Raw genomic sequence first — 25,223 nt, forward strand, 5'->3', positions numbered from 1 at the left:
GAAACGATCTGAAGAATTTATCAGGTTGTGAAAACAATATGCGACCTTGAAGTTAAAAATCATTAGTGCAGGAAGAGGGAAACAAAAAGCATAGACTTGTTCTAGACTGCACACCTTTGGGAATTTGAGGAGGAAGGGGAGCTAACAGTGAAGTCAGAAAAAGAGTCATCACAGGTAGGAAGACGCAGTGGTGTGCTGGAGGCGGCTGGCACCAGCTTGTGAGAGCCGATTGTGTTTCTTTCTTCCAAGTTCTGTGTTCTGCGATGTCGTGTTGGTAGCTTGAGTTTGGCCATGGTGAAAGTATTTACACCACAAAAATAGCAAATGCTCAAATCAGGGCTTGCCGCCCCTCACCTTCTTCCTCCCCCTAGGACACTATAGTACTGAAGGCCAGGTGAGGAGAAGTTTGAAGATATGCAAAAGTGTCAAGTGCTGCAGGGCTCAGCTGTAGTGAGGCCTCAGAGCCGCTGGACTGTCAATGTGACTCTTCAGATTAGCTTTGGATCTCATTGGTACAGGCTGGCTGCAATTGCCTGATCTCATTGGTTCAATAAATGTTTATTATGTGCCCTCCTCACTCCCATATATCCATGAAGGCATCTGGTAGAGTTCTGGATTCAGGAAGGGAAACATCGGAAGAGACAGATTGGGAGCAGGTAGAAAAGGATCTGGAGTTACCCAGAGAGGTAAAGTGACTTGCTTAAAGTCACACCAGTAATTAATGGCAGAGATAGAACTTGAACCTGGGTCTCCCATCTATGCCCATCCACACTATACCTTTTTAAATTATATTTTTAGGAGTTATAAGCCATGAGATGGATTGGGGCAATCTCTGGAATATCGTGATCAGTTTGGAAACTTATGAGCATTGAGTAATGGGATAGATTCGATGGGGAAAAGGCCACGAGGGAACAGGAGGCTGGACAGGAGGTTGCTGCAGGCCAGGTGAGAGGAGTGCTTGGGGAAAAAGTGCACTTGTGCTGACCGCGGAATAGGAGTTTCATAAGACATGGAGGAAAAGGAGCTGACAGAGTGTGAAATGGAAGTGAAGTGAGCCTAGGAAGCGATAGCTTGGAAGTGGGTTGGGGTGAAGACAAGGGGAGGGAAAGACCAGGTGGGGTAATTTTGCTCCAATGCCATGGTTGTGTAGCTCATCAGAATATTATCTAGCTCCTTTCTTCAGGTTGGTTCTGTAAAGTTGGCTATGGAGCATCCTAATCTGATCCCAACAGTGCATGAGACCTTCTGAATGCATTCTGTTCCTACTGCTTATTCCTCCACCTGATGGTAGTCACTGCTCTCCATGATTAGTATGATTTAATTCAACCTTAGAAAAGACCACATCTACCTTCTTACCCAGGGCAAGTAAATAATTTGGGTTTTGGACCACTTCTGATGGTAACTCATATCTCGCCATTGCTGATACCACTAGCTGACAACCTACTATAGAGAGGTAACAGCTGTTCAGGGAGGAAGACTTCAGGTTTTGAGAAATAATTTAGAGGAAGTCAAACTGATTTTTTAAAAATGTGAGAGCTGTTTTGGGGCCAGCCCCGTGGTGTAGTGGTTAAGTGCGCGCACTCCACTGCTGGCGGCCCGGGTTTGGATCCTGGGCGTGCACCGATGCACCACTTGTCAGGCCATGCTGTGGTGGTGTCCCATATAAAGTAGAGGAAGATGGGCACAGATGTTAGCCCAGGGCCAGTCTTCCTCAGCAAAAAGAGGAGGATTGGCATGGATGTTAGCTCAGGGCTGATCTTCCTCACACACACACACACAAAAAAGTGAGAGCTGTTTAAATGTTTTACTGTAATTATAAGGATATATGTTTGGTAAAGAAAATACTAAAAAAAAGGGAACATTGATATCTAATAGGAGATTTATTTTTCTTACTTCCTGCTTTAACAGAAAAATTCAATATATATTAATTTGTTTACAGGTGCTTTCCAGTGGGAAGAATTGGAAGAAGATGTCAGGAAGAAGTTGAAAGATTCTGGGGATGTTTCAAGTGTAATTGAGAAAGTCAAATGCATTTTAAAAACACCAGGAAAGGTAAATTAATTTATTGTAAGTTAGTTTACTTTGACTTTCTCTGAATTATAACTGATACACTATGATGAATATGACATTGAGTTATGAGAAGAGTCAATAATATATACACTTTTATTGTCTGTTCTTTTTACCATTTAAATATTTTAAACATAAACACATGTTATTTCTCACTATCTCTGATTTTAATTCATATAAGAATTAAAATATGTGTGTGTCATGTCTTTAAAATGTTGATTTGTGTATTCTGTCCTCTGAAACATTCCCCTGGGGCTCCGGGAATATGCAGTCCATGTCAAGAATGAAGGGCTCTTGAATGTGTCCGGTTACAGTTAAGCTTGTTGGAAGGGATGCTTTCTTACTCCTCACAGTTTAAGTTCAGATAGTTTTCAGGAGCAAGGCAGTTTCTCTGTGTGCCTTTCTCAAGAGTTCTGAGAAATGTTTGACCAGGTGCACAGTTAAGGATTCATTTCTCATCTAGTATAAGTTCAAAATGATACATTAGGTTCAAAGGTTATAAAAATACAGACTTTGCATATAGTCATAAACTTGTGCACATTAAAACTCTAGCAACAGATTGTACAGAGTCTGTAAGGGCTTTAAAAGTAAATTTGTTAAATTTTAAGACAACTACACTACACAATTTAGCCAGTGCATTCTTATTTCAGATTCTGTGACAAACAAATTGGCACAGTAGATAAAAAGGTAAGTTGTGTGCAATGCCTAGCAGAATAGAGGTTTATATTAAATGTAAGAAGAAATGACTGTTTCTTTAATTTTTTTATACAGATGACTTTGTCAATTCTACAACCTAAGTGATTAACCTTTTAAGTTACTATTTTAAAACTGTACTAGCTCTTTTTGAAGATTCCTGATTATCCTTTAATTGAGAAAATGGTCTTTTTTTTTTAACAAAATAACATAGAATTAAGGGGCAAGACCTTTCTTTTCTTGTTTTAATAACACATTTCAGCAGATATACAGAAGCTGTCTAGTTTTACAGGTGTATGGCAGAGTGGTAGCTCTTTTGCAATCTAATTCAGCTAAAGAATGCTTTTGTAGAAATGTGCATGTAAACCTACATTCTGTTTTTCAAAAGTTCTCTAGATTAACTCATTTATGGACCAGTGAAAATGTATATCATGTACCACTCTGTGTTCTCTCCAAACTTCTGCCCTCCCATTTTTTTTCCTCAAATTCAAGGCATAGGTGACAAGGGAATCTGTTTATACAGATTCATAATCTGTCTATGTATCTATTTATATTCATACCTAATATGCAACTACATAGTATTTATGACATACAAATTCATAATCTTTGTATAAATGGTTGGGACAGAAGTGTTGTCTTTCTTCTAAACCCGAGCCTTTCCTTGGATCTGATTCTGAACACAGTCATTCCTTTGAGTACCAAGAATAAAACGAATTCATGTTGGGGAAGGGAAGGCTGGGGGCTGTATGACTCCATGATATTGAACTAAATTCCCTCCTTTGCACAGGAAGAGAGGAGAGTTTTTCTGTGCTTTCTTCCTGTGCTTTCCTGGGGTAAGGGTCTCTCTCATTTATTGAGTTAAACACAGGGACGTAACAATGAACTGGGAATCAGGAAACATATACATTTAAATTGTGACTCTGCCACAAATTATCTCTCTGGCTTTGAGCAGGTCTTCTCAGGGCTTTCTACAAAATGAGGGATAACCTGGATGATTTTGGAAGCCCATGCTAGCTCTCAAATTCTGTGATGCTTTTTTGGCTGTTATTCTCCTTTATGTGTGGCAGTCACCTGAATCCTCTCCACCAACTCCTTCAATGGGTGTTACTGAGAATATACTTTATAAGACCAGGATTTGTATGATCCATTTCTGTCTTGCTCTTGGGTATCATTCTGGAGTGTGGTTTCTTCCTCCTAGTGAGGAAGGATGAAATTTTTTTCCTTCTCACCAAACATTTTAACTTCCCATCATAGTAGATTAATCCAGAGTAGGGAGTAGGTGCCATTTATTCCTATTGCTCAAGTCATATGCCTCGTTACTTCTTAGGGATAAAGCTTTCTGAATTCCCTACCTAGTCAAGCAGAGGTCAGAGTCCTGACCCAGCTGAGGTTCTGAGATTCAGCAGAGGAAATGGGTAGAAGGTGAGGGAAGAGAGGCTGGCTGTTGATTTCTGGAGTTGGCACAAAGGAATGTCTGATAGATGACAAAAGGGATAAACAAAGCGCCCAGTCCTGAGTGGGGAGCAGAGGAGGGCTGGAGACACCAGGTCAGACAGAGGCACTGTTACTGGAGGCCGCCAGCTCGAGTGAGCAGATGTTAGATGACAGATAGGTGTGGTCATGGAAGAGGTTCTCTGGACTCCAGATCAGAGGTCCAGGCAGCCTTTCATAGAGTCCAGCAGTCCTAGCTGGGGGTAGGGAAGATACCTAGGATTGTAAGATTGTAGATTAAGTTGGAGATGCACCAATTTATCACTCTGAGGTATTTTAATCTTCATCTAGTAAGCAGTAGGACATGGTGTGATAGGGGAAAAAATATGTATTTTACTTAATTACAAATTAAAATTTTATGTAGTATGTACTTTCTTAATTAGTGAACAAATGAGCAGGTTGTATGTGTAAACATTTTTTACGAGGCATTCGTATGAGATCGGACCCCACAGCTTCTCAGCCCTAGAGTTGAGTTTTCGCTTAGCCAACTCATTCACTGCTCTGAACGCTGCATAGGGCCGCGTTGCTCATTCACAGGGAGCAGATGTAATTCTTGAGGGTAAGTTCCCATGAAAGCTGCGATCAGAGATGTCACCGAGTAGGTAAGAATTATTTCTTTAAACATGTAGTGCAGTTTTCCAAACTCTCTAACCAGCCCATGTATGTTATAAAAGCATATTGTGCAACATTTCCCCTTGTATTTTTGTTTTTCCTTATAGATTAATTGCCTAAGGAATTGCAAAACCTATCAAGCCAGAAAACCTCTGTGGTTTTATAATACTTCCCTCAAGTTTTTCCTTAATAAACCAATGCTTGCTGATGTTGTCTTCGAAATACAAGGTATCTTTCAGTTTTTACAAAGTTCATTATTCATTTTTATTTCTTATTTTCTAACCTAACTTTTTATTTCAGCTCTGAATATTTTAGGTGAAGGAATGACTCTTCTTTATTGTGGGATGTAGGTTAATACTGCCTACATTTCAACAAAATCTTCCGGGGAAGTATTTTATTAAAGTAAGAAAAGAAATTTATATTTTCCTTAGCTTTTTTAATCCATATAATATGCTTCATTAACTTTTAGGGACCACCAATGGGTGAGTGATTTGTAATATCACTCCATTAAATATTTTTGTTTGTGTATTTCAGATCCTAGGGTTTTGAATTGTCTGAGACCAGCGCCCTTGAAACTATATTGCCTCTAGCTTATTTTTTCAGCTCTCTTCCTTTTTATTGGAGCAAAAGGAACTAACCATGGGTTGAGGGTCATGCCTGGTTTACATCAGGCGTCTGTAGCTATTGCTACGTTTATTCCTGACAGCACTCTGAGAATTATCACCAGAGCAACTGAGAGCTGCTTTTTATCTCTGTAGGAAAGTACTGCTACTTAATTTTAATAAAGATGAGCTGTTTTAATGCCCATTATTGATTATTCACTTGGATAATTTTGTCACTTCAGTAGGTTAAAAGCATAATCTTAAAATGAGTTGTCAGGCACCTTCAATTACACAAGAATGATAGAGTTGTTTCCGAATGAACTAAGTAGAACTTGAGGTGGGGATTACTAAAAGGAAGATATAATTCTAATTTTATGGTAGAAAGGTATGGCAGCTAACAGTCATTTACTATTTAAAATTTTTCCCCAGAAAGATTTGTTTCCTTTTAACTTTGGCCGCTAGCCAAGACAAACAGTGAATTGGAAATTTTCCAAAGTGCCTTCCGATAAGCTGCTGTCAGCACTGTCTGTAATGTGAGTGTGGGACATTGAGAATGGGACAATAAGAGTGACCTTGAAATACATGAAAAATGGTTTGGAAAGAGGAAAGCTAACGAGACCAAATTTACTTATAATTTGCGTAGGAGTCATTAACACCTGCTTATAATTTGCATTGATACCAAACATTGTGTTTGTGTAACCTACTGAAAAGATTTTCAAAAGAGAGTGTGCAACACACGAAAATACATATTATATTAAGAGAAGAGGAAAAGCAGTCATGGGCTGGAAGGGCTAGCTGTATGCCAGTGCTGATGCCGAGCAGCAGGTGCTATGGTGCTCTTTGTAGCCTCCCCAGCTCAAAAATCAAGGCCTCACCGGGAGTCGGGAGCAGTGAGAAGCAGGAATGAGTGGAAGCAGTGTTTAGTGACAGCTTCTCTGCCTTCAGCTGGAGGAGAGGCAAGCCTAGCTTCTGAAAAGTGGGGGAGGGGAGCTTCCAGTCTGTAGAAGGCAGCAGAGTTGTCTCCTCCTCCTGAAGGCTGGACCTGCGGTCTGGAGCTTTCTCACTCCAGCCTTGGCTTTGCATTTCAACCCATGTGTGTCCTTGGGCAAGTCACTTCACATGTCTGGCCTTAAGTCTTCTCATTTGCCAGATGGAGAAGGTGAACCATATAGATTCTGAAAGGTCCTTTTTAGTGTTAAGCTTGATAAGGTGGTAGTGACAGGGCCTAGAAAGACCTGATTGGGGTCTTGCTTGGATGCATACTTAATATATAGCTTTGGCTGTGTTACCTAACATTTCTGATCCTTCGTTTCCTCGCCTGTAAAATGGGGATATTAATTTCTACATGGTAGAGTGGTCACAGGGATTAAGATGGTACATATAAAGGTAGACTCCACTCCCCTTCCCTGCAGTGGCAGCCAACACCGATGGATCACTGCACTTGGCCTACTGAACCCAGGACCGCAGAAAATCCTTCTTTTAAGATGTTCCAGGCTGACGCCCACAACTGGCTAGAGTTGACATGGGATATGAAACCTATTTACTGTCCCTGTAATAGGTAGTTATATATAATTTTATTTTTTACTACCACCCCCAATTTGTTGAGTTTGTATCTTTTTCTATTTAAATATTTTTTTTAAAAAGCTGCTATAGCAGTTCTAGAACTTGGTAAACATTAGACCTGATATAGAAAGATATGAGTTTCCTTTTGACATTTGAATCTGTATCTCATGAAAAATACCTTTACCAAAATTACGTTCTGTCCCTGTTTTCTTATGTAGTACAACCTCTCCTGAACTAGGCAAGTTTCCTGTTTTCAGAATAAAACCAAAAACAATTCTAAGAATTTCAGTTTTGAAACTTGGCAAGTAGTGTGAAGAAGGTATGACAAATGTAGTATTTTATTCTAGTATAAAATAAAAGCAAAGACTTTGATAATCTATGCAAAGTTACTAGAAAACTTGGGCTTAAAATTTTAAGTTTTGTTTCACTCTTAAAACTCTTTTCCTTAAAGTTTCTTAAAACTGTAACAGCAATTAAGTACTACAAAGGAAAGATACTTTAGACCTTGACATTTTCAAAGAACACATTTATCTTTTAATTATAAAATTGATGTCTTTTTCCACTTGAGTAATTCTTCAGCTTTATCCTATTGCTGTTTAGTATGTAAACACTGCATTATGCTCATTCAGCATGTTTTAAACAGTATTTATATATGTTTATACAGTTTATATACAATGTTTAAAAAGGTGACTATACTGAGGTATTGTATTACAGTTTCACAATAGAAAAATTTATAACACCAAAACAGCAGTTGGAAAAGGTGAGAAGCAGAAGTTGATGTTTTCTTAACTGGTGAAAAAATGGTTTTCTGAACTAAATTTCAAGCTTGAAATCGGCTTGAAAATGCTTGAAGGTACTGAGTGTATTATTGTTGATTTTGTAACCACATTATCAATGGAAAATTTCTGTTAAAATTCCAAGGTTACTTAATCAAATTCCTTCCCCATCTACTATCCCTTGGGTATTTTTGGCCAGCCTTAAATCCCTCTGCTTAACCCAAATGATGGGTTATCTAGTTTGTTTAAGCCATGCTTCTAATTTTCCCTTTCTGTTTTTCATGGTACCCTATTTAAGATTTTAAAACCTTAAAATTACAAGTCAAATTGCATTACCTGTTTGAATTCTTTGTTAATTGCTACATACAAATATATTCAGGGTGCTTTCATCATGGAAACTGGTCGTCCCTCGACGATGGACACTGTAACCTTGAGGGCAGGCGGCTTAAAGGCAAAGAGGCAGAGAGAGGAAAGGGCCGAGAGGGGAGAATGCCTGCCAGTAGGTGTGATGACTGGTTGGGGTGCTCAGCAGCCGTGTCTCCCTGCTCTTGCGGGAGGTGTGCCTGCGCAAATAACAGGGCCAAGCAGAGAGCTCAGAATTGGCAATGTCGGGTGTCGTTCGTAGATCCTGAGGAATTACTGGCTTTGGAGAAAGTCACTGGGCTTGGATGGAACTCTTTTTTTTCTGAGCCAGAAGATGTTTTGCTGGCATTTAAAGAGAGTGAAGAACCCAATAACTGTACATATTTTAGAGAAGAATATATGCCGAAGAGAAGGATGAGATTTTCAGGGATGCATAGGTGAATACTCTTGGGCAGAGCAGAGTAGTTTGGCTCATAGAGTTGCTTTTTGGAAGGGGACAGCTTTGTCACTCACACTGGTTGTGGTGTCTTCCACCCAGCTAAAAGCTTGACTGCTGCTCCAAAGCAGGGCAGCTTCATCTTTCTCATCTTGGTATCTTCAGTACCAAACACAGTGATGGGCACATGGTGGGTACTGGATAATGATCCATTGAACTGATCTACGTGGACTGAAGGCTGGCTGTGGATTCATGGTTTCCTAAGTGGTGGGAGTGGGAGAACTGCTTCTGCACCTCGAGCCTCTGGCCACATGTGTCCCATCTGGTGCTGCCTTGGTGCAGTGGTGCAGTAGCTGGAGGGCTTAGCAAACTTTCCCTAGAGTCAGTTTAGTTTAATGAGCTTCAGGGAGGGACGTGGCTGAGGGGTCTTTAAAATTTGAAGTAGTTCTGGCTCTCCCAGAAGCAGGCATTGTTCATTTAGGAAAGAGAGGTTCCCTGGGGAGGCAGTAAGCTGGGGAGACAGCAGGACACTAGGCCATCCCCTTCCAAATTTTCCATAAGGTCTGAAATGCTCCCCTTGGCTCCACGAGAGATTCCTTTGCCACTCCTGCTGTGATCTATGGACTCTTCAGGCAGAGGACAGTTTACTTCCTATAGTTTCCTGTTTCTGACAAGGGGAAGCCTGGCCAGGACTGTTCTGTGAGTTGGCCAAGAGAGATAATGGTGTTGTTTTCTTGGGACCACATGGGCAGGAGTGGGTGGTGGTATGTCAAGCCAGTTGGAAAGGATAGATATTTGGCTATAAAAACATGAAGCTGAATATTCTATTTCAGTGTTTCTATCTTCAGGAAATACAAACTAAGTAACAAATAGTTGCCTGACTTGCAGATTGTTGGTTTCAAAGTCAACTTTGAACTCTATATTTCAACTAAAAACTAGAAAGTCTCTGAATTACTGCTAGTTATCACCCCAAAATTTGGTTTCTGTACATCAGCTTAGCTGTGACTAATACAATACCACTCTAATTAGAAGGGAAATTGCTAGAATAATACCTCTTCAAGTTTATCTTACTAAGCTTTGTTTCCCTTTTGAACCTTGCAGGTACGACGGTGCCAGCCCACAGGGCCATCCTGGTGGCCCGTTGTGAAGTGATGGCAGCCATGTTTAATGGGAACTACATGGAAGCAAAGAGTGTTTTGATTCCAGTTTATGGTGTTTCCAAAGAGACTTTCTTGTCGTTCTTAGAATACCTATACACAGACTCCTGTTGCCCAGGTGAGCAGTATAAATGTTAGATAATATCTCACAATTCTTTCTTTCTCTATCTCCCATTTTGATAAATTGCTTTCTGTGAAATCTGTTTTCATTTAAGGTTTATTGGAGTTGACATTATGGAATGTGCTAAGCAGGAGGAGGTGATGTTGGGACAACAATGTATTTTCAGTCAGTTCAAGTGGAAGAACAGTGATTGGGTACCTCTTATGGGCCCTCAGCCTCTGGCATAAGTTCACATGTCCCAGTCAGCACCAACAGTGTGGGGACACTGTAGGTGCCCTGGAAATGGAGGTGTCTGGTTGTACCCAGTGGCTACTCTAGTCCTACAGATTGGGCCAGAGAGCTCCTTGGAGAACGGTCCCTTCCAGGAGAAGAAGAGGGTTGGACAACAGCTCTTATGGCTCTAACTTCTGATTGAGGCATTTTAAAGGACTTTCAATATTCTGAGACCCCCTTGGTTATCTCTCTGGCCCAGAGGATGTGGGGTTAAGACTTTCTACTGACTTCTCCTAAAGTCAGACTCTCCTAAAGCTGACTTCTCTGAAAACTTTTCCTAAGATACTCAGAATGCCCACTGGATTGTGGGATTTATTTTCCTGTTCACTGACCTAGGACTATCTTCGACCAGGAACTAACCATCTATGGCAGCTACAGATTGGAACAGATCTTGCAGGATTCCTCTAGCTGGAGGCGCCTTGGAGAAATTGCAAAATCCTCTCAAGGGGCCTTGGAGCCTTGCGTTAGAGACATGGAAGCCCTTCCCTTTGATTAATCTTCATTCCTTGGCCACCAGATGGCTCCCACCACAAACACAACTAGAAGAAGCCCCTGCTGGCTTTGTACAGGAGCCTGAGCCCTTGATTACAGACCCTAGCCAGGCACCCCAGGAAATATAAAATGAAAACACACATTTCAGACCATACCTCTCTTTAGGTTTACTGCTTTAATTTTTAGGTTTGGAAGATTTCCTATGTTTGTTATTGAAATCTCTTAAGTTTTAAACAAGTCATGAGCCCTCTAGTGAAAGGTTTCAGAAGTTCCAAAAAAGAAAATTCTTTTTAAAATTGAATTAATTCTGGTCTTGCAGCTAGCTGTAGACTATTTTGGTGCCAATTACAGTTGTTACTGTCAGTGTCCAAGACTGGCCTTATCATTTTTGCTTAATAAAAATGAAAGCATTGCTTCTTATCAGAACAAGTATCATTATTTTATTATTTCAACACTGGCAAATTTGTATATTAAATAAAAAATTTGACCAGATTAGAAATAATAAGAAAATTTGGTTTCTCGATCATCCTCTCACTAGGGTAATTGAAGCTTCAAATTTCAGGTTTTGTCTTGCTAATTAGAAAAAAATGCTCAGAAAAGCAATAATAACTGTGGAACAAAAGCACCTTAAAAATAGATAAAAGGTATGTGGGAAAAATGAGTCAAAATGAATAATCCAAAATTTAAGTTGGATACTAGAATATTTTCATTGGGAAGATCGCAGGAAGGTAATCTATTCATTACGTTAAATATTTATCATATACAGTGTTCTTGGTTCCTAGCTACAAAAGAATGTAAGGAATAGGAGGGATAAGAAAGAGAATTATAATAGTCCCCCCTTATTACAGTAGTCTTCCTTTATCCAAGGGGATATGTTCCAAGACCCCTAGTGGATGCCTGAAACCACAGATAGTACTGAACCCTATGTATATTGTGTTTTTTCCTAACTAGCAGGCTAATGGGCAGGTAGCATACAGAGTGTGGATACTGGACAAAGCGATGATTCATGTCGTACGCAGGAGGGGGCAGGACAGAGCTGGACAGCAACAGATTTCATCATGCTTCTCAGAACTGTGCGCAATTTAAAACTTATAAATTGTTTATTTCTGGAATTTTCTGTTTAATATTTTTGAACTGCAGTTGACCGCAGAAAGCAAAACTGTGGATAAGGGGGGACTACTATACATGAAACATCAGATTTATAGGGAACTGTTAAAAAAATACAAATAAACCTCAGTGATTGCCGGGGTTGGGGCAAGAGGGAAATGGGGAGTTATTGTTTAATGGACACTGAGTTTCAGTTTGGGATGATGAAAAAGTTGTGGAGATGGATTATGATGATGATTGCACAACAATGTGAATGTACTTAATGCCACTGTACTGTACATTTAAAAATGGTTAATGGTAAATTTTGTTATGTTTATTTGATCACAATAAAAACAAAACAAATAAACTGGGGCTAAAGCCTGGAGAAGAAAAATTGCCAACATTTAGTTTAGCTAGCAGAAAGAATTACCCCATCGCCCTGGAATTGATGAAGGCAATTGTAGAATCTCCTTCTCCGGAGAATTCAAAACAAAAGAAAACAAAAAACAGTGCATAGATTCACTTCTGACTGTGAAGGCTTAGGATGCTGACTCCTTCAAGGCTCTTTCTAGGCATTCTATTCTACATTGGATGATATAGTCAGCATTTTTGTTGTTGTTTGGTTTTAGGTCATAAAAGAAATGGTTTTATTGTCCCTTTTTCTCTTATTTCCCTTCTTGCATTAGCCGGCATTTTCCAGGCCATGTGTCTCCTGATCTGTGCTGAGATGTACCAGGTGTCCAGACTGCAGCACATCTGTGAGCTGTTCATCATCACACAGCTGCAGAGCATGCCGAGCCGGGAACTGGCGTCCATGAACCTCGATATAGTGGACCTGCTCAAAAAAGCCAAGGTAATTGGCCCTGTGTATCTGGTTGTTTGATTTTTTTTAAAAAATCTTATAAAAAATTATACTAGTTTTTAAAAATTCCTGTTTATTGAGAGATGTATTAGTGCTTGTCTTAGTTTGGAAGTTTGGCTAAATGAGGTTAAAGTGCCCTTACAACAATTTCTGTGGCTCGATAATTTTGAAGCATAGGGTTCTTGAGCAATCCGTCTCTAAGGAGGTAGAATTTTCCAGTATGAAACGTTTTCAACTGAAAGGTGGCCCATATTAGAGTCATCTGGGTGTGGTGCTGTATTGTGTCATATAGGCATTATAGGAAATAGAACTTACATTGAATTTCCCCAAAATGATCACATCTTAGGGTTCCCAAAAGGAAAATGACAGAATTGGTCTCTACATACTGATAGAGACGGTTAGGCTAAACTCATTTATCTGTACATTCATTCATGCATTCATTCACTCTGTGAACATGTGTTGAAGTTCCAGTTGTATGTAGGAGGTATCAGTGTACTTCATCAATCCTTTCAAAACGCCTCTTGTTGATGTGTCTCACGGTATCAGGAATATATTCAGTAAAAATGTTTGAGTCGAAAATCACTGCAGTACACCATGCTCCTTCTGGCCTCTTCTAAGCTCAAGGCATTTTTGTTGTTAAAAATTGTATTGCTGCACATTCTAGGGAACAGAGTTGTGAGTAACTGCAGTTACAAGTCTCATATAGAATATGAATTGGACAAAGGACTGGGCTAGGTCTGTAAATAAACTAGGTCAGCTTCCTTGAAATCTGCTTCTAGAACTCTCAGATGTCGTCCCAGTCCAAAATCTACCACCTCCTCGTGACTACTCTCTCATTCCTGGGAGCAGGAATTTTGTCCTGATGAGTGATGCTGTCCTTGGTTAGTCTACCATTCCGTCCCCTGCCCTAAGACAGTGCAGCGCTCATGCACACAGTCATGTGTACTGAACTTGTAGTAAGCTGAACCTTCTAAGTCTTTTTCACAGCAATGTATTTGATCCGTCGTTACAGACTATCAGGACTTTGGAAAATATGATCTGGCATACTACATATTGGCTATCCCTATCAACTTTGACATCCAGAATTAAAAAATATGACAACTTTGTCTTCACCCAAGTTGCTAAAATGGAGCCACATAATGGGGCAAAGGATAGACTCTGTGACACCTGAAGGCTTGCCTCCAGGCTGAGATGGATTTGTTAAGCAACTTGTATATTTCTGGGCCTAGAAGGGAATTCATTTAAAGCATCTAGGTCTTCTCTTACTGTCTGCTTAACTATTTTGGAGTCCATTTCTCTCATAATCAAGTCTTAAGATCATATGTATTTAATATGAGAGATAAAAACAAATTTAAAAAAATTGAGTAACCGGGGCCGGCCCGGTGGCGCAAGCGGTTGAGTGCGCGCGCTCTGCTGCGGCGGCCCGGGGTTCGCTGGTTCGGAACCCCGGGCGCGCACCGACGCACTGCTTGGTGAGCCATGCTGTGGCGGCGTCCCATGTGAAGTGGAGGAAGATGGGCACAGATGTTGGCCCAGGGCCGTCTTCCTCAGCAAAAAAAGAGGAGGATTGGCGGATGTTAGCTCAGGGCTGATCTCCTCACAAAAAAAAAAAAAAAAAAAAAAAAAAAAATTGAGTAACCCTGATCTCTCTTTGTAATACATTTACATTGAGCTTGGGATAAACAGCTACCCTCTAGATTTAGTTTAAAAATTCTTTTTTATTCTTTCTAGCATTTTCACAACCTCAGTTCATTTTTAATGTATCATTTTCATGCTATTCTAACTAGTCTGTCATACTTTAAAAAAATAGACACGAGCTTCTCTTTCCTTATCTCGTAGTATCCTTTTAAATAGTTTATGCATGGGCTGGCCCCATGGCTTAGTGGTTAAGTGCACGTGCTCCGCTACTGGCGGCCCGGGTTCGGATCCCAGGCGCGCACCGACGCACCACTTCTCTGGCCATGCTGAGGCCGCGTCCCACATACAGCAACTGGAAGGATGTGCAACTATGACATACAACTATCTACTGGGGCTTTGGGGAAAAAAAAAAGGAGGAGGATTGGCAATAGATGTTAGCTCAGAGCCGGTCTTCCTCAGCAAAAAGAGGAGGATTAGCATGGATGTTAGCTCAGGGCTGATCTTCCTCACAAAAAAATAAATAAATAAATAAATAGTTTGTGCATAAGAACTTCCTGTATGGTTGCATTGATTTCTCTAGGCGCCCTCCTACCCCAAATACACACACACTTGGTTCCTCATTAGCGTCATTTATGATTGCATTGTCAGAAATTCTTCCTGACCTGTTTTCCCTTTCCCTTAAATTATGAAAGTCTAAGATAGCAACACTTTTTGAATTTTACTCTTTGTTACTGAAGACTTTTCTATTTGCTAAGATTAAACCTACATTTACCAGTTTTCCTTTGTGGTATTCCTGGTGGTCCCTAATTTGGCGATTATGAATCCCAGATAACAGGATGATTTTCTTCCCCAGTTCTCTGAAGTTCCTAGTTTGAGGTCCCACTTCACCAGCCAGTTCATCCGGTTGGTAGAATTGAGTTAACCTTTCCCTCATTGTTTCTCTGACTTCTAGGAGTTGAAATTATCTTTTAGCAAAATTAGACTTCCAGGAGCTCTCTGAATAATCAGACTTTCCAATCACTCTGTTATCATCTCTGCCAGTTTTGTATTGTGTATCAGGAAAGCATCGTTCATACCTTCGATATAGTTGAGCAGTTTTGATGTCTCTCATTTCTGCTTCTACTTTCCCCTAACCTCTCTTAATTCTTTACCATGATTCTACCTTCAAGTTCATATATTTCCATCAAGTTGAACTCTTAACACGCAAGAGCAGCTTCTTTCCCTTAATCAGATCAGTTCCTTTGGATTGAGGCAGAGATATCTTTATCTTTACTCCCCTTTAAACCCTATCGAGCCAAACTTTGGTGATTCCTATGAAGTCCTATTTACTCTCGTGTTAAAGTTTTAAACTCAATTTCTTACTTATAATCTGTGCATTAATATTTGGCTGTTTCAGGCCACCGGTTTTGTTTCTGACCTTTTCCTTGTGAGCTTCTGGGTGCTTTCTCCACCATTATTCTTCTTCACAGAGCTGTTAAATGCTATAGCATTTGGTTCATAGTTTTTTTGTTTTAATGCCTTTATTTTTTATTCTGTTTATTTCAGTTTAAACCTGTTTTCGCAGATCAGCACATATTCTCCCAAAAAAGTAGTTCTTACAGTGAGATGCATTCTGTCTCTTGTCAAGAGTCCACAATCATGATATCTTAAATCTTGGTCAAAAATGAAATTTTTGCATTTTAACCGTGTTTTTGTAGCCAGTTGTTCATTTCTGTGATCTCTCTTCTCTTTAAAGTCACTGCCCTTAGGCAACATTCTGAATTTCTGTTGGTAGGTTATCTGCTCTGGTGGCTGCGGTTAAAATAGCTACACAATCTTGCTCTATTCCCTTGAGATCACTCACATTCATCTGCTAAAAGATAAGGTGAAAAAAAGATTTGTTAAAATGTGATGTGGGGTTAAATAAACTATAAAGTCTCTTACAATCCAAAAATCTGATTTTGTATAATGAAAATCAGAGACTTGTGAATTTACATGTTAGAATATTCCCACATTGTAACTTTTTTTTTTTTTTTTTTTTTTTTTGTGAGGAGATCAGCCCTGAGCTAACATCCGCCAATCCTCCTCTTTTTTTGCTGAGGAAGACGGCCCGGGGCTAACATCGGTGCCTATCTTCCTCCACTTTATATGGGACGCCGCCACAGCATGGCTTACCAAGCAGTACTTCGGTGCGCGCCCGGGATCCGAACCAGCGAACCCCGGGCCGCCGCAGCGGAGCGCGCGCACTTAACCGCTTGCGCCACCGGGCCGGCCCCCCCCACATTGTAACTTTTTAAAGGAGCAATACTTGAGTTTCTTCCTTAAGATCTGAGATTACAAATCTTTCTTCAATTTAGCATTACTTATTGCTTATATACTATTTTTGAGTGTCCTTAAAAGAGCTATATTTAGTCTAAAGGTGGAAACAACCTAAATGTCCATCAACAGATGAATGGATAAACAAAATGTGGTAATACAAACAGTGGAATATTACTCAGCCTTAGAAAGGAATGAAATTTTAATACATGCTGCAACATGGATGAAAGGACATTATGCTAAATAAAATAAAACAGAAAAAGGACAAATATTGTATAATTCAACCTATATGAGGTACCTAGAAGAGTCGAATTCATAGAAAGAAAATAGAATAGTGGTTACCAGGGACTGGGGGTAGGGGGAAAAGGGGAGTTATTATTTAATGGGTACAGAGTTTCAGTTTGGGATGATAAAAAAGTTCTGGAAATAGATAGTGATGATGGTTGCACAATAATGTGATTGTACTTAATGTCACTGAACTGTACACTTAAAGATGGTTAAAATGGTATTTTATGTTATGTATATTTTACCACAGTAATAATAAAAAGAACTGTACTGTGTACCAAAGTTACCTGCCAGCAAGTTACTGTAGTCTGAAGTGAGTGGCTAGGTGCATCAGTGAGTGTCACTGGATTAGCACCAAGGTGACGATGTCATGGCCAAGTTGCTCTAAGTTTCCCTTCCATTAGCTACTGGAACTCAGAATGGCAAATGTGCTGCTCAGCATAACAGTACATCCCAGTTAAAAGCAACTATTCAGACATAACCTTTCCATAGAAATATTTACACATTGAAACCCATACCCTTGGGTTGATGACATTTCCTTCTCAAGATATTTTTTGGTTTGCTTCTCAGGTGAACTTGTTTAGATATGGCCAAGGGTATACCTTTGCTAAGCATAATCTTTTCTCTGCTACACAGATACAAGTGTGGTTAGTGAAGGTCATGACCTTAGATTAAATGCTTCACCTAAATCCTCAAGAACCCCCAATAGTCTTTGTTAACCACAGATGCAGCCCTGCCTCTGTTTCAGAGCATTCAGCCGCTCAGCAGCAGTAGCTTGTTCATATGATTCAGTTTCTTCATTGATGTAATTTTATTTGTTAATAACGCTCCCTTTTCCTTTCTGCTGCCAGAGTAGGCTGAAGGCTGTGCCGTGTACAGACACACGAAACATGGGTGTGGGCTCTCCGTGCGTCCTCCCAGACCATTCTCTTGGTCTAATCCTCGCATTGATGGGTTATATGCAGTGTTGTTTCACTTTCCATTTTTCTTGCAGTTTCACCACTCTGACTGCCTCTCCACCTGGCTGCTTCATTTCATTGCCACTAACTACCTCATCTTCAGTCAAAAGCCTGAATTTCAGGATCTTTCAGGTAGATTGCCAATTACTGTTTTGAAAAGAAAACTTTATGTTCTTTGTTCTTAGATTTGAGACATAGTTTGTAGGAATAGTAGTTTTAAAAAATAAAAAGTCAGTGTAATACATTTCCTTTCAAATATGCAGTGTTGTAATTGAGGACACTTTAACGTATAGTCACCTGTGTTACACAAGAAGTTTTCTAGTGATTGTTTTATGGCTCCCATTTATTTTTAAATGCTTTTCTTTTTTTTTTTTCGTGAAGTAGAGAGATAAGGTTGCCTAAGGTGGCATTTAGTTGTGATAAATGAGATCTTGGTTTTAACCTTCTAAGTCAGAAGGAAAATTAAACAGTACATATTTTTAAATTTTTTCTTGTAAAGGAATTGTAACTATTGTTTATTATTTACACTATATAGTTCTATTGTACTGACATCTATGTCCATTAAGTATATCTATATAGGAGTCCATTGTATTACTTGAAAATAACAGTTTTTTATTGATCAAAGAGTGTTGCAAAACTTACTGAGCAGAGAGTATACACAATGTGATTTTTAAGGTAAATTATAAAGATTAAAACCAATCAAAGGGTGAGCTTCTGAGTGCTGCAGAAGAGGAAAGAGAATGAAAATAGAATAGTCATCAGAGTAGACTACCAGTTTAGATACAATGTTTGCTCATGTTATTACCTGGAAGAGACTCAAGGAATAATCAAGTTAAAAGGAAAAGGAAATTAAATATCACCTGGTCAAGTAGTTTCAAACTCTAAACAGAGAAATCTCCTTGGAGATGCCTGAAGGTCTTCTGACCTGGGGGGCAGAGAGTGGGGAGCAGGTGAGGGAAGAGGAGGGAGGGAAGAAGAGAGGCTAAAATTTGCAATTCTTGGACTCCTCCCTCCCACTTTCAAGCAGAGTATCTGTTTTATATCAGAGTTCTACATACGATTTTACTTGTAAAAGAGAATCTGCTGCTAAAAGATGTGAAATCTCTGGTTTCATTCAGCTACTTGTTGTACAGTTAAGGAAACCAGGAAACAGTTTCTGGCAGATGTATTGGCAGAGGTATTCAGCCAGTCAACAAACATATGCCTATTGGGAGCCTCCTTACATAGAATTCAACTATTAGTGCAGTAGACTAACGTAATAAATCAAAGCAGAACAATAGATATTTACTAACCGTCTACTTTATGCAAGAAAAAAACAAAGTCCATTTATATTTTATTATTTTTTTTAATTATTTTATTACAAGGTCCATTTATAAAGATAAGGCATGCTTCTGCTTGCTGTTAGTTAGTGCTATCGAGTTGATTCCTACTCTTAGCAACCCTCTGTACAGCAGAGCAGAACCCTCTGGTCTTTTTGTGCCATCCTCTCACCTTCCAGTGCTCTAGCAACAATGCTTCACTGTTATTCATAGAGTTTTCCTGGCCAATTTTTTCAGGTGGTCAGGTCCTTCCTCCTGATCTTAGTCTAGAAGCTCCACTGAAACCTGTCCACCGTGGGTAACCCTGCTGGTATTTGAAATACCAGTGGCATAGCTTTAGCATCACAGCAACAGGCAGCCGCCCTGGTGTCACAAGCGATAAACGGGTGCTGTGGTTCCCTTACCAGGAAATGTACCCAGGCCAGAGCAGTGAGAGCACAGAGTCTTAACCACTAGACCACCAGTTAGTTAGTAGGGACATTCTTGTAGAGTTATTCTTTAAAAAGTCAATTAAAAATGAAATGAATGAACATTTTGATTTTAGAACCACCTTCATTATGCCACCCTTAGGTCACCTTCATTTATAAAAGAAGAACAAAATTATTTGTCACTTACTATTTTGTAAAAATGTATGATATACATGGAGTACTATTACAATCTTGGGAGATAGATGCTCTATAAATCCTTCGAGTTATTAATTTTTATTTTATTTTATTACTTATACAATTTCCTATATAATATGTTATGACCACCTGGCATAGTGAACGGCAGGACTCCAGGGTGTAATCTAGAAGGCAGGGGAGGAAGAAGAGGCTGTGCCAGTGATTGTCTTATGTTCCTTTGATGGAAATTAAAGGGTATCATGAGTGCTCTCATTCGGCAGTACCTGTTCATGTCCAAGACCTGCTGTGATGTGTCCTCATGGACAGAGAAAAAAAGCCCCTTGTGGATAAGGGAGAATTGGATAGTCTAAATCAGTGGTCACAAACTGGCAGTCTGTGGGTTGAATGTAGCCTGCCAAGGGGTATTATTTGGACCACACAGTATTATTATTTTTTTTTAGTGTCAACATTTAAAAATTGTAACATGTCACATTTTAAAAATCTAAATTTCTGGCTTCGTTTGAGAAGTTGGAGGATCTGGCTACTCTGGGCCCATCTTTCTACATGGCAGCAACCTGGAACTAAGCAGTGGCTGCCCATTTAAGGGAGCATGTCCCCTCCAGAGTGTTATGGTCACCTCTCCTCCCCATCACCTTACACCTTACACTGGGACTACTTCATATGATCACTTGATGTTGAAAAGGGTTCTTACCACAGTCGCTTTACATCTTCCTGAAAGAATTGCACATTTTCAGCTTCAAAAATTGTCAAATTATTATTGGAATTCTGCGAGTTGCTTTCTCTCCACTGAGAATTTTTCTTTTGTAGAGGTGTTTAGAAATTGAAAACTGAGACTGGAAAAGATCCCATGTTAATGCTGGCACTGATACATCAGAACACAGTTACATAGCTTACTAAATATTAGACATATTTTATATACTGGACTCTTATGAAAACTAACAGCAATGCACAGGAATATAAATTACCCTTGGCATTTAAGGATTCATTACTCTCACAGTTTAATTTTCAATATTATATTATATATTATTTATTATAGAGTTTTTTGTCTTGTCTTATTTTTTGCTGGCTGCCAGAACTCATCTGTGATTACTTTTCTCTTTTTTTTAATCTTAACTGAGTAGTCGTATGTCACCTTTGCTTCCTAATGAAATCTACAACTAATTTCCCTGAGCAGCTAGGTTGTTCCTTTTTATCCAGGTCATGCATCCTGGATCAAGACCTTGATAATCCAAATTATAATATATGAATTTAAACAGTAGATGGAGAAGTGGAAACTGACTTAGCAGAAGGAAACCTAATTGCCCTCAGAAAGGAATACTGATGAGAAACAAGCCGATTCACCCAGCAGAATACCAAAAGCCTTAGGAATTCGAGGGACCAGGTATTTCAGAAAGCAGAATGAGGTTTGGGGCTGAAAGCAGTAGAATTAGTTGAACGTTAAAAAGTTTTTGCTATATTCCATCCCACCCAGGCAGGCAACCGCTTCTCCCTCATCACAGGAGATGGGTGGTTTATTCCTGGAGAAATTAAACTAAAAAAGTTATAGAATCGTGAATTCCAGGGAGATCAAGGTAAGGAGCTGGACTGAAAACATGGAGGTCATGTGAAAGTGTACACATTGTATAATAAGCCTCCAGCCTCCTTCCCATATCCAGGTTCCAGAACTCTGGCAGCCAGGTATTTGCCACCTTGAGTTCCATACTCTGGGCATGAAACAGAAGCATTGTTCTCCGGCCTCAGAGGAAAAATGTATAGGTGCAGTCATTTGGGAATTCTCTCAGTGAACCCAACAGATGTCTGCGCAGCCATGCTACAGTGTATTCCACCAGTCAAGTTCTACCCACCCCCAAAAGATTTCCAAACAGCTTTCTAGCATCTCACTCTTAAATATAAAGAGATAACTGAGGATTAACAGATGTTTGAGGCAATGTCCAACATGAAAGATAGATACCAAAACCAAAACCAAATGAATAAAAACAGAAGAGAAGGGGGCTGGCCCGGTGGCACAAGCAGTTAAGTGCGTGCGTTCTGCTGCGGCGGCCCAGGGTGTGCCGGTTTGGATCCCAGGCACACAAGGACGCACCACTTGTTAGGCCATGCTGTGGTGGCATGCCATATAAAGTAGAGGAAGATGGGCACGGACGTTAGCACAGGGCCAGTCTTCCTCAGCAAAAAAGAGGAGGATTGGCATCGGATGTTAGCTCAGGGCTGGTCGTCTTCACACACTCACACAAAAAAAAAAACAGAAGAGAAGGAACTTGGAACAAAGAGTAGAAGAAAACCTTAAAAAAAAAAAACCTAAAATTAATATCCTCAAAGAATAAGAGATATACATCCGTAAAGCAGGTATAGAATGTTATAAAAAAGAAACAGTGTTCATAGAGACAGAAAGTAGAATGGTGGTTGCCAGGGACTTGGTGGGGGAGCTAGCTGTTGTTTAATGGGTAAAGAGTTTTAGTTTTGCAAGAGGAAAAGAGTTCTGGGGATTGGTTGCACAACAGTGTGAATGTACTTAACACTACTGAACTGCACACTTAAAAATGGTTAAGATGGTAAATTTTATGTATATTTTATCATAATTTAAAAGAAACAATGAAAGAACAACAAGTCATTCTTGGAAATAAGAAATATGATAGCAAAAAAAAAAACCCCAACTAAATAAATAAAAGAGTTGAAAGATAAAGGTAAGGAAATCTCCCAGAAAGTAGGACAAAAAGATAAAGAGACAGATAGGAGAGAAACATTTTTTAAAAAATTGGAGGCTCAGGCCAGGAGGTGAAGTATCTGAGTAATAGAAGTTAATAAAGAAAAAAACAGTGGGAGGAAATTATCAAAGAAATAATATAAGAAGTTACCTCAGTACTAAAAGACCTAAGTCAACAGATTGAAAGGATCTGCTGAATGCTCAGCTTAATGAATGAACAAGGTCCATCTCTGGGACGTACAAGAACACTGACTATCAGTAGAAAAATCTAAAGGTTTACCGGATTAAAAAAAAACACACAGAGTACTTACCAAGGACTGTGAATCTGAATGGTAGTGGAGTCCTTAACAGCTTTGGAAACTAGAAAGCGGTGGAGTGCTGTCTTCAACATCAGGAGGGAAGTTTTCAACCTAGAACTCTATACCAAACCAGATTATCAGTAGTGTGTGAGGATCCGTTAAAGACGTTTCATCACAAGCAAGGTCTCAAAAATACTTGTTACATACCCTCTTTTTAAAGTAGCTAATAAAGGTTGTGCTTCACCGAAACTAGAGAATAAACAGAGAGAAGGACCTGGAGTCCAGGGCTGGAGGGATCCAACAGGAAAGAATGAAGCAGGCCTGGAAGGCAAAAGGGTGCAGGGCCCTGATGAGAAGGGAGATCCCCAGGGCAGCAACGACAATGACACCAGTACAGGGGTGGAGAGATTATTTGATAACTGTGACTGGGTGTAAAATAGAATTGAGAAGATTTTAAAGGGTGTTTGGAAGGTTGAGTTAGCTACAAAGAAAACTAATAAAATGGAAAAACAAGTTCGTTATCATCTCCAGCAAAAACGAGTCCTATTTGAAAACAAAAAAAGAAAGTACACAACAAAATACTGCTTGATGAAGCAGTGGACAAGATGTCTGCGATTGTAAATCACATAATAACATAAAGCTTGATGACTGATGTAACCCAAAATTGTGTTAAATGATTGTGGAAGGCTTGAGGGAAGGGTAGGGGATATAAAGCAGAGCTTGGATCTCATCTGTTAAATAAGAAATCAATAGTTAATATCTAAACTTGATCCAAAACAAAATATATTCAATTAACATTCTTTTTCTAAAAATTTTAGTGGAAGAACGCAGTTTTGTTGAAAAGCACAGATGGCCGTCGAATTTGTACTTGAAGCAGCTTGCGGAATACCGGAAGTATATTCACTCCCGGAAGTGTCGCTGCTTAGTAATGTAACCTGGCCCTTTTATCTACATACGATCTTTTTATTATTATGAAGAATGGGATACCTCTGGGTTCCGGTAAAATTCTTGTGACCGACACCAATATGGGTGTTAAAAAAAATCACCATACTGCTTAATGTGTTTATTAGTTCTACTGTGATCTTAAAAGGGAACAAAATCTGCCATAGGCTAAAACTAAAGCTTCACCCTAGTATATAAAGCTGTTGTACAGCTACCTTTTCCCTTTAAGATGCCCTATTGCTTTAGTGATATTAATACCCCTCCTAGTTAAGAAATGTTTAAATTAAAAAAAAATCATACAGGATTAATACAGAAATTTCACCATGTCTGATTAATTGCTCTATAAAAATAAGGGGCATTTAAAGACCCAATATGACTAATTCTATAATGAGAAATCTGGGGTAAGGTTGATCAATATGAAATTTTAAGAATAGAAATTTATCTGGGATTTTGAAAGTGAAACGCCACTTGGTTTCAAATCAGTGACGGTGTTTGAACCATCATGGAAAAAGAATTTGTTTTTATCTGGACAACCCAGCGGAGCCATCTTGTCTCTTCCCTGAGATTCTGATTAGGCAGGAAACCTCAACAGGGCTGGCTTTATGGCCATGTAACCTGTGTAGTCACACAGGGCCTCTTGCTTAGAAGGGCCCCACGCTTGGTTTAATGCTCTACTATTGCCACCTTGAAATTCTTAATAATGTTTGAAGAAGGGCCTCGCATTTTCACTTTGTACTGGGCCTCCAAAGTTACGAATATTTCCTAGCAGGGTATGTACTATGTTTTCTTGTTCAAACATCATTCTCTCTGAAAGCAGAAGAGAGGCATTGACATCAAAGGAAGAGAAGGAGGCTTGGCTGAGGGAAGAGATCACGTGTGGTTTCCCATCTTTGGGGAAGTCTGTACCACCCAGAGCCTCCCTCCACTGCCCCCTTCGCTGACAAGTGAGAAATACGTCATGTTGTCTTAGCTTTAAAACCCTTAGAGGGCCGGCCCCGTGGCTTAGCGGTCAAGTGCGTGCGCTCTGATGCTGGCGGCCCGGGTTCGGATCCCGGGTGTGCACAGACCCAGCGCTTCTCCCGCCATGCTGAGGCCAAGTCCCACATGCAGCAACTAGAAGGATGTGCAACTATGACATACAACTATCTACTGGGGCTTTGGGGGAAAAAAAATAAATAAATAAAATTATTAAAACCCTTAGAGCTCTGGCTCTATCATAGACGTACAAATACTTTCTCAATCACTCTGTAAGACCAGGATGTTGGTAAAAGTGACTGACCAGTGTGACTTTAATATGCATTTATAAAGATGCTCATAGTAAAAGATGCTTTCTAGAGAATTCGCTAGTGAAGACTCAAGAGTTTTTGTTTTAGTGTATTTACTAAGATTAGGATGTCAGTGGCTTGAATTGTTTGAATTCTTTCTGAGGACTGCATGGTTATTTGATGAAGAGTAGCATGAATCTTGTCCTTCAAGATTACTCAGTAAGTTAAAAGAAAGAATATAAAGACTTGGTACACGTAGAAAAGATGGTACTAGGATAGAGGACAGAATTATAGTTTCTC

General features: G+C 39.6%; 1 protein-coding gene across 1 annotated transcript in view; it reads left to right on the forward strand.

The window, feature by feature from the left end:
- Positions 1 to 24,646, forward strand: part of RHOBTB3 (Rho related BTB domain containing 3) — a 51,253-nt gene extending 26,607 nt beyond the window's left edge. Inside the window, exons 7-12 of the mRNA XM_058533410.1 lie at positions 1,940 to 2,052; positions 4,971 to 5,091; positions 9,705 to 9,878; positions 12,419 to 12,585; positions 17,807 to 17,903; positions 23,535 to 24,646. Coding sequence (XP_058389393.1) covers positions 1,940 to 2,052; positions 4,971 to 5,091; positions 9,705 to 9,878; positions 12,419 to 12,585; positions 17,807 to 17,903; positions 23,535 to 23,650 — 788 coding nt within the window. The 3' untranslated portion in view covers positions 23,651 to 24,646. The remainder of the gene's footprint in view (positions 1 to 1,939; positions 2,053 to 4,970; positions 5,092 to 9,704; positions 9,879 to 12,418; positions 12,586 to 17,806; positions 17,904 to 23,534) is intronic.
- Positions 24,647 to 25,223: the final 577 nt, after the last annotated feature.

The sequence above is a fragment of the Diceros bicornis genome, chromosome 1, assembly GCF_020826845.1.
Source record: "Diceros bicornis minor isolate mBicDic1 chromosome 1, mDicBic1.mat.cur, whole genome shotgun sequence".
Taxonomy (NCBI): domain Eukaryota; kingdom Metazoa; phylum Chordata; class Mammalia; order Perissodactyla; family Rhinocerotidae; genus Diceros; species Diceros bicornis.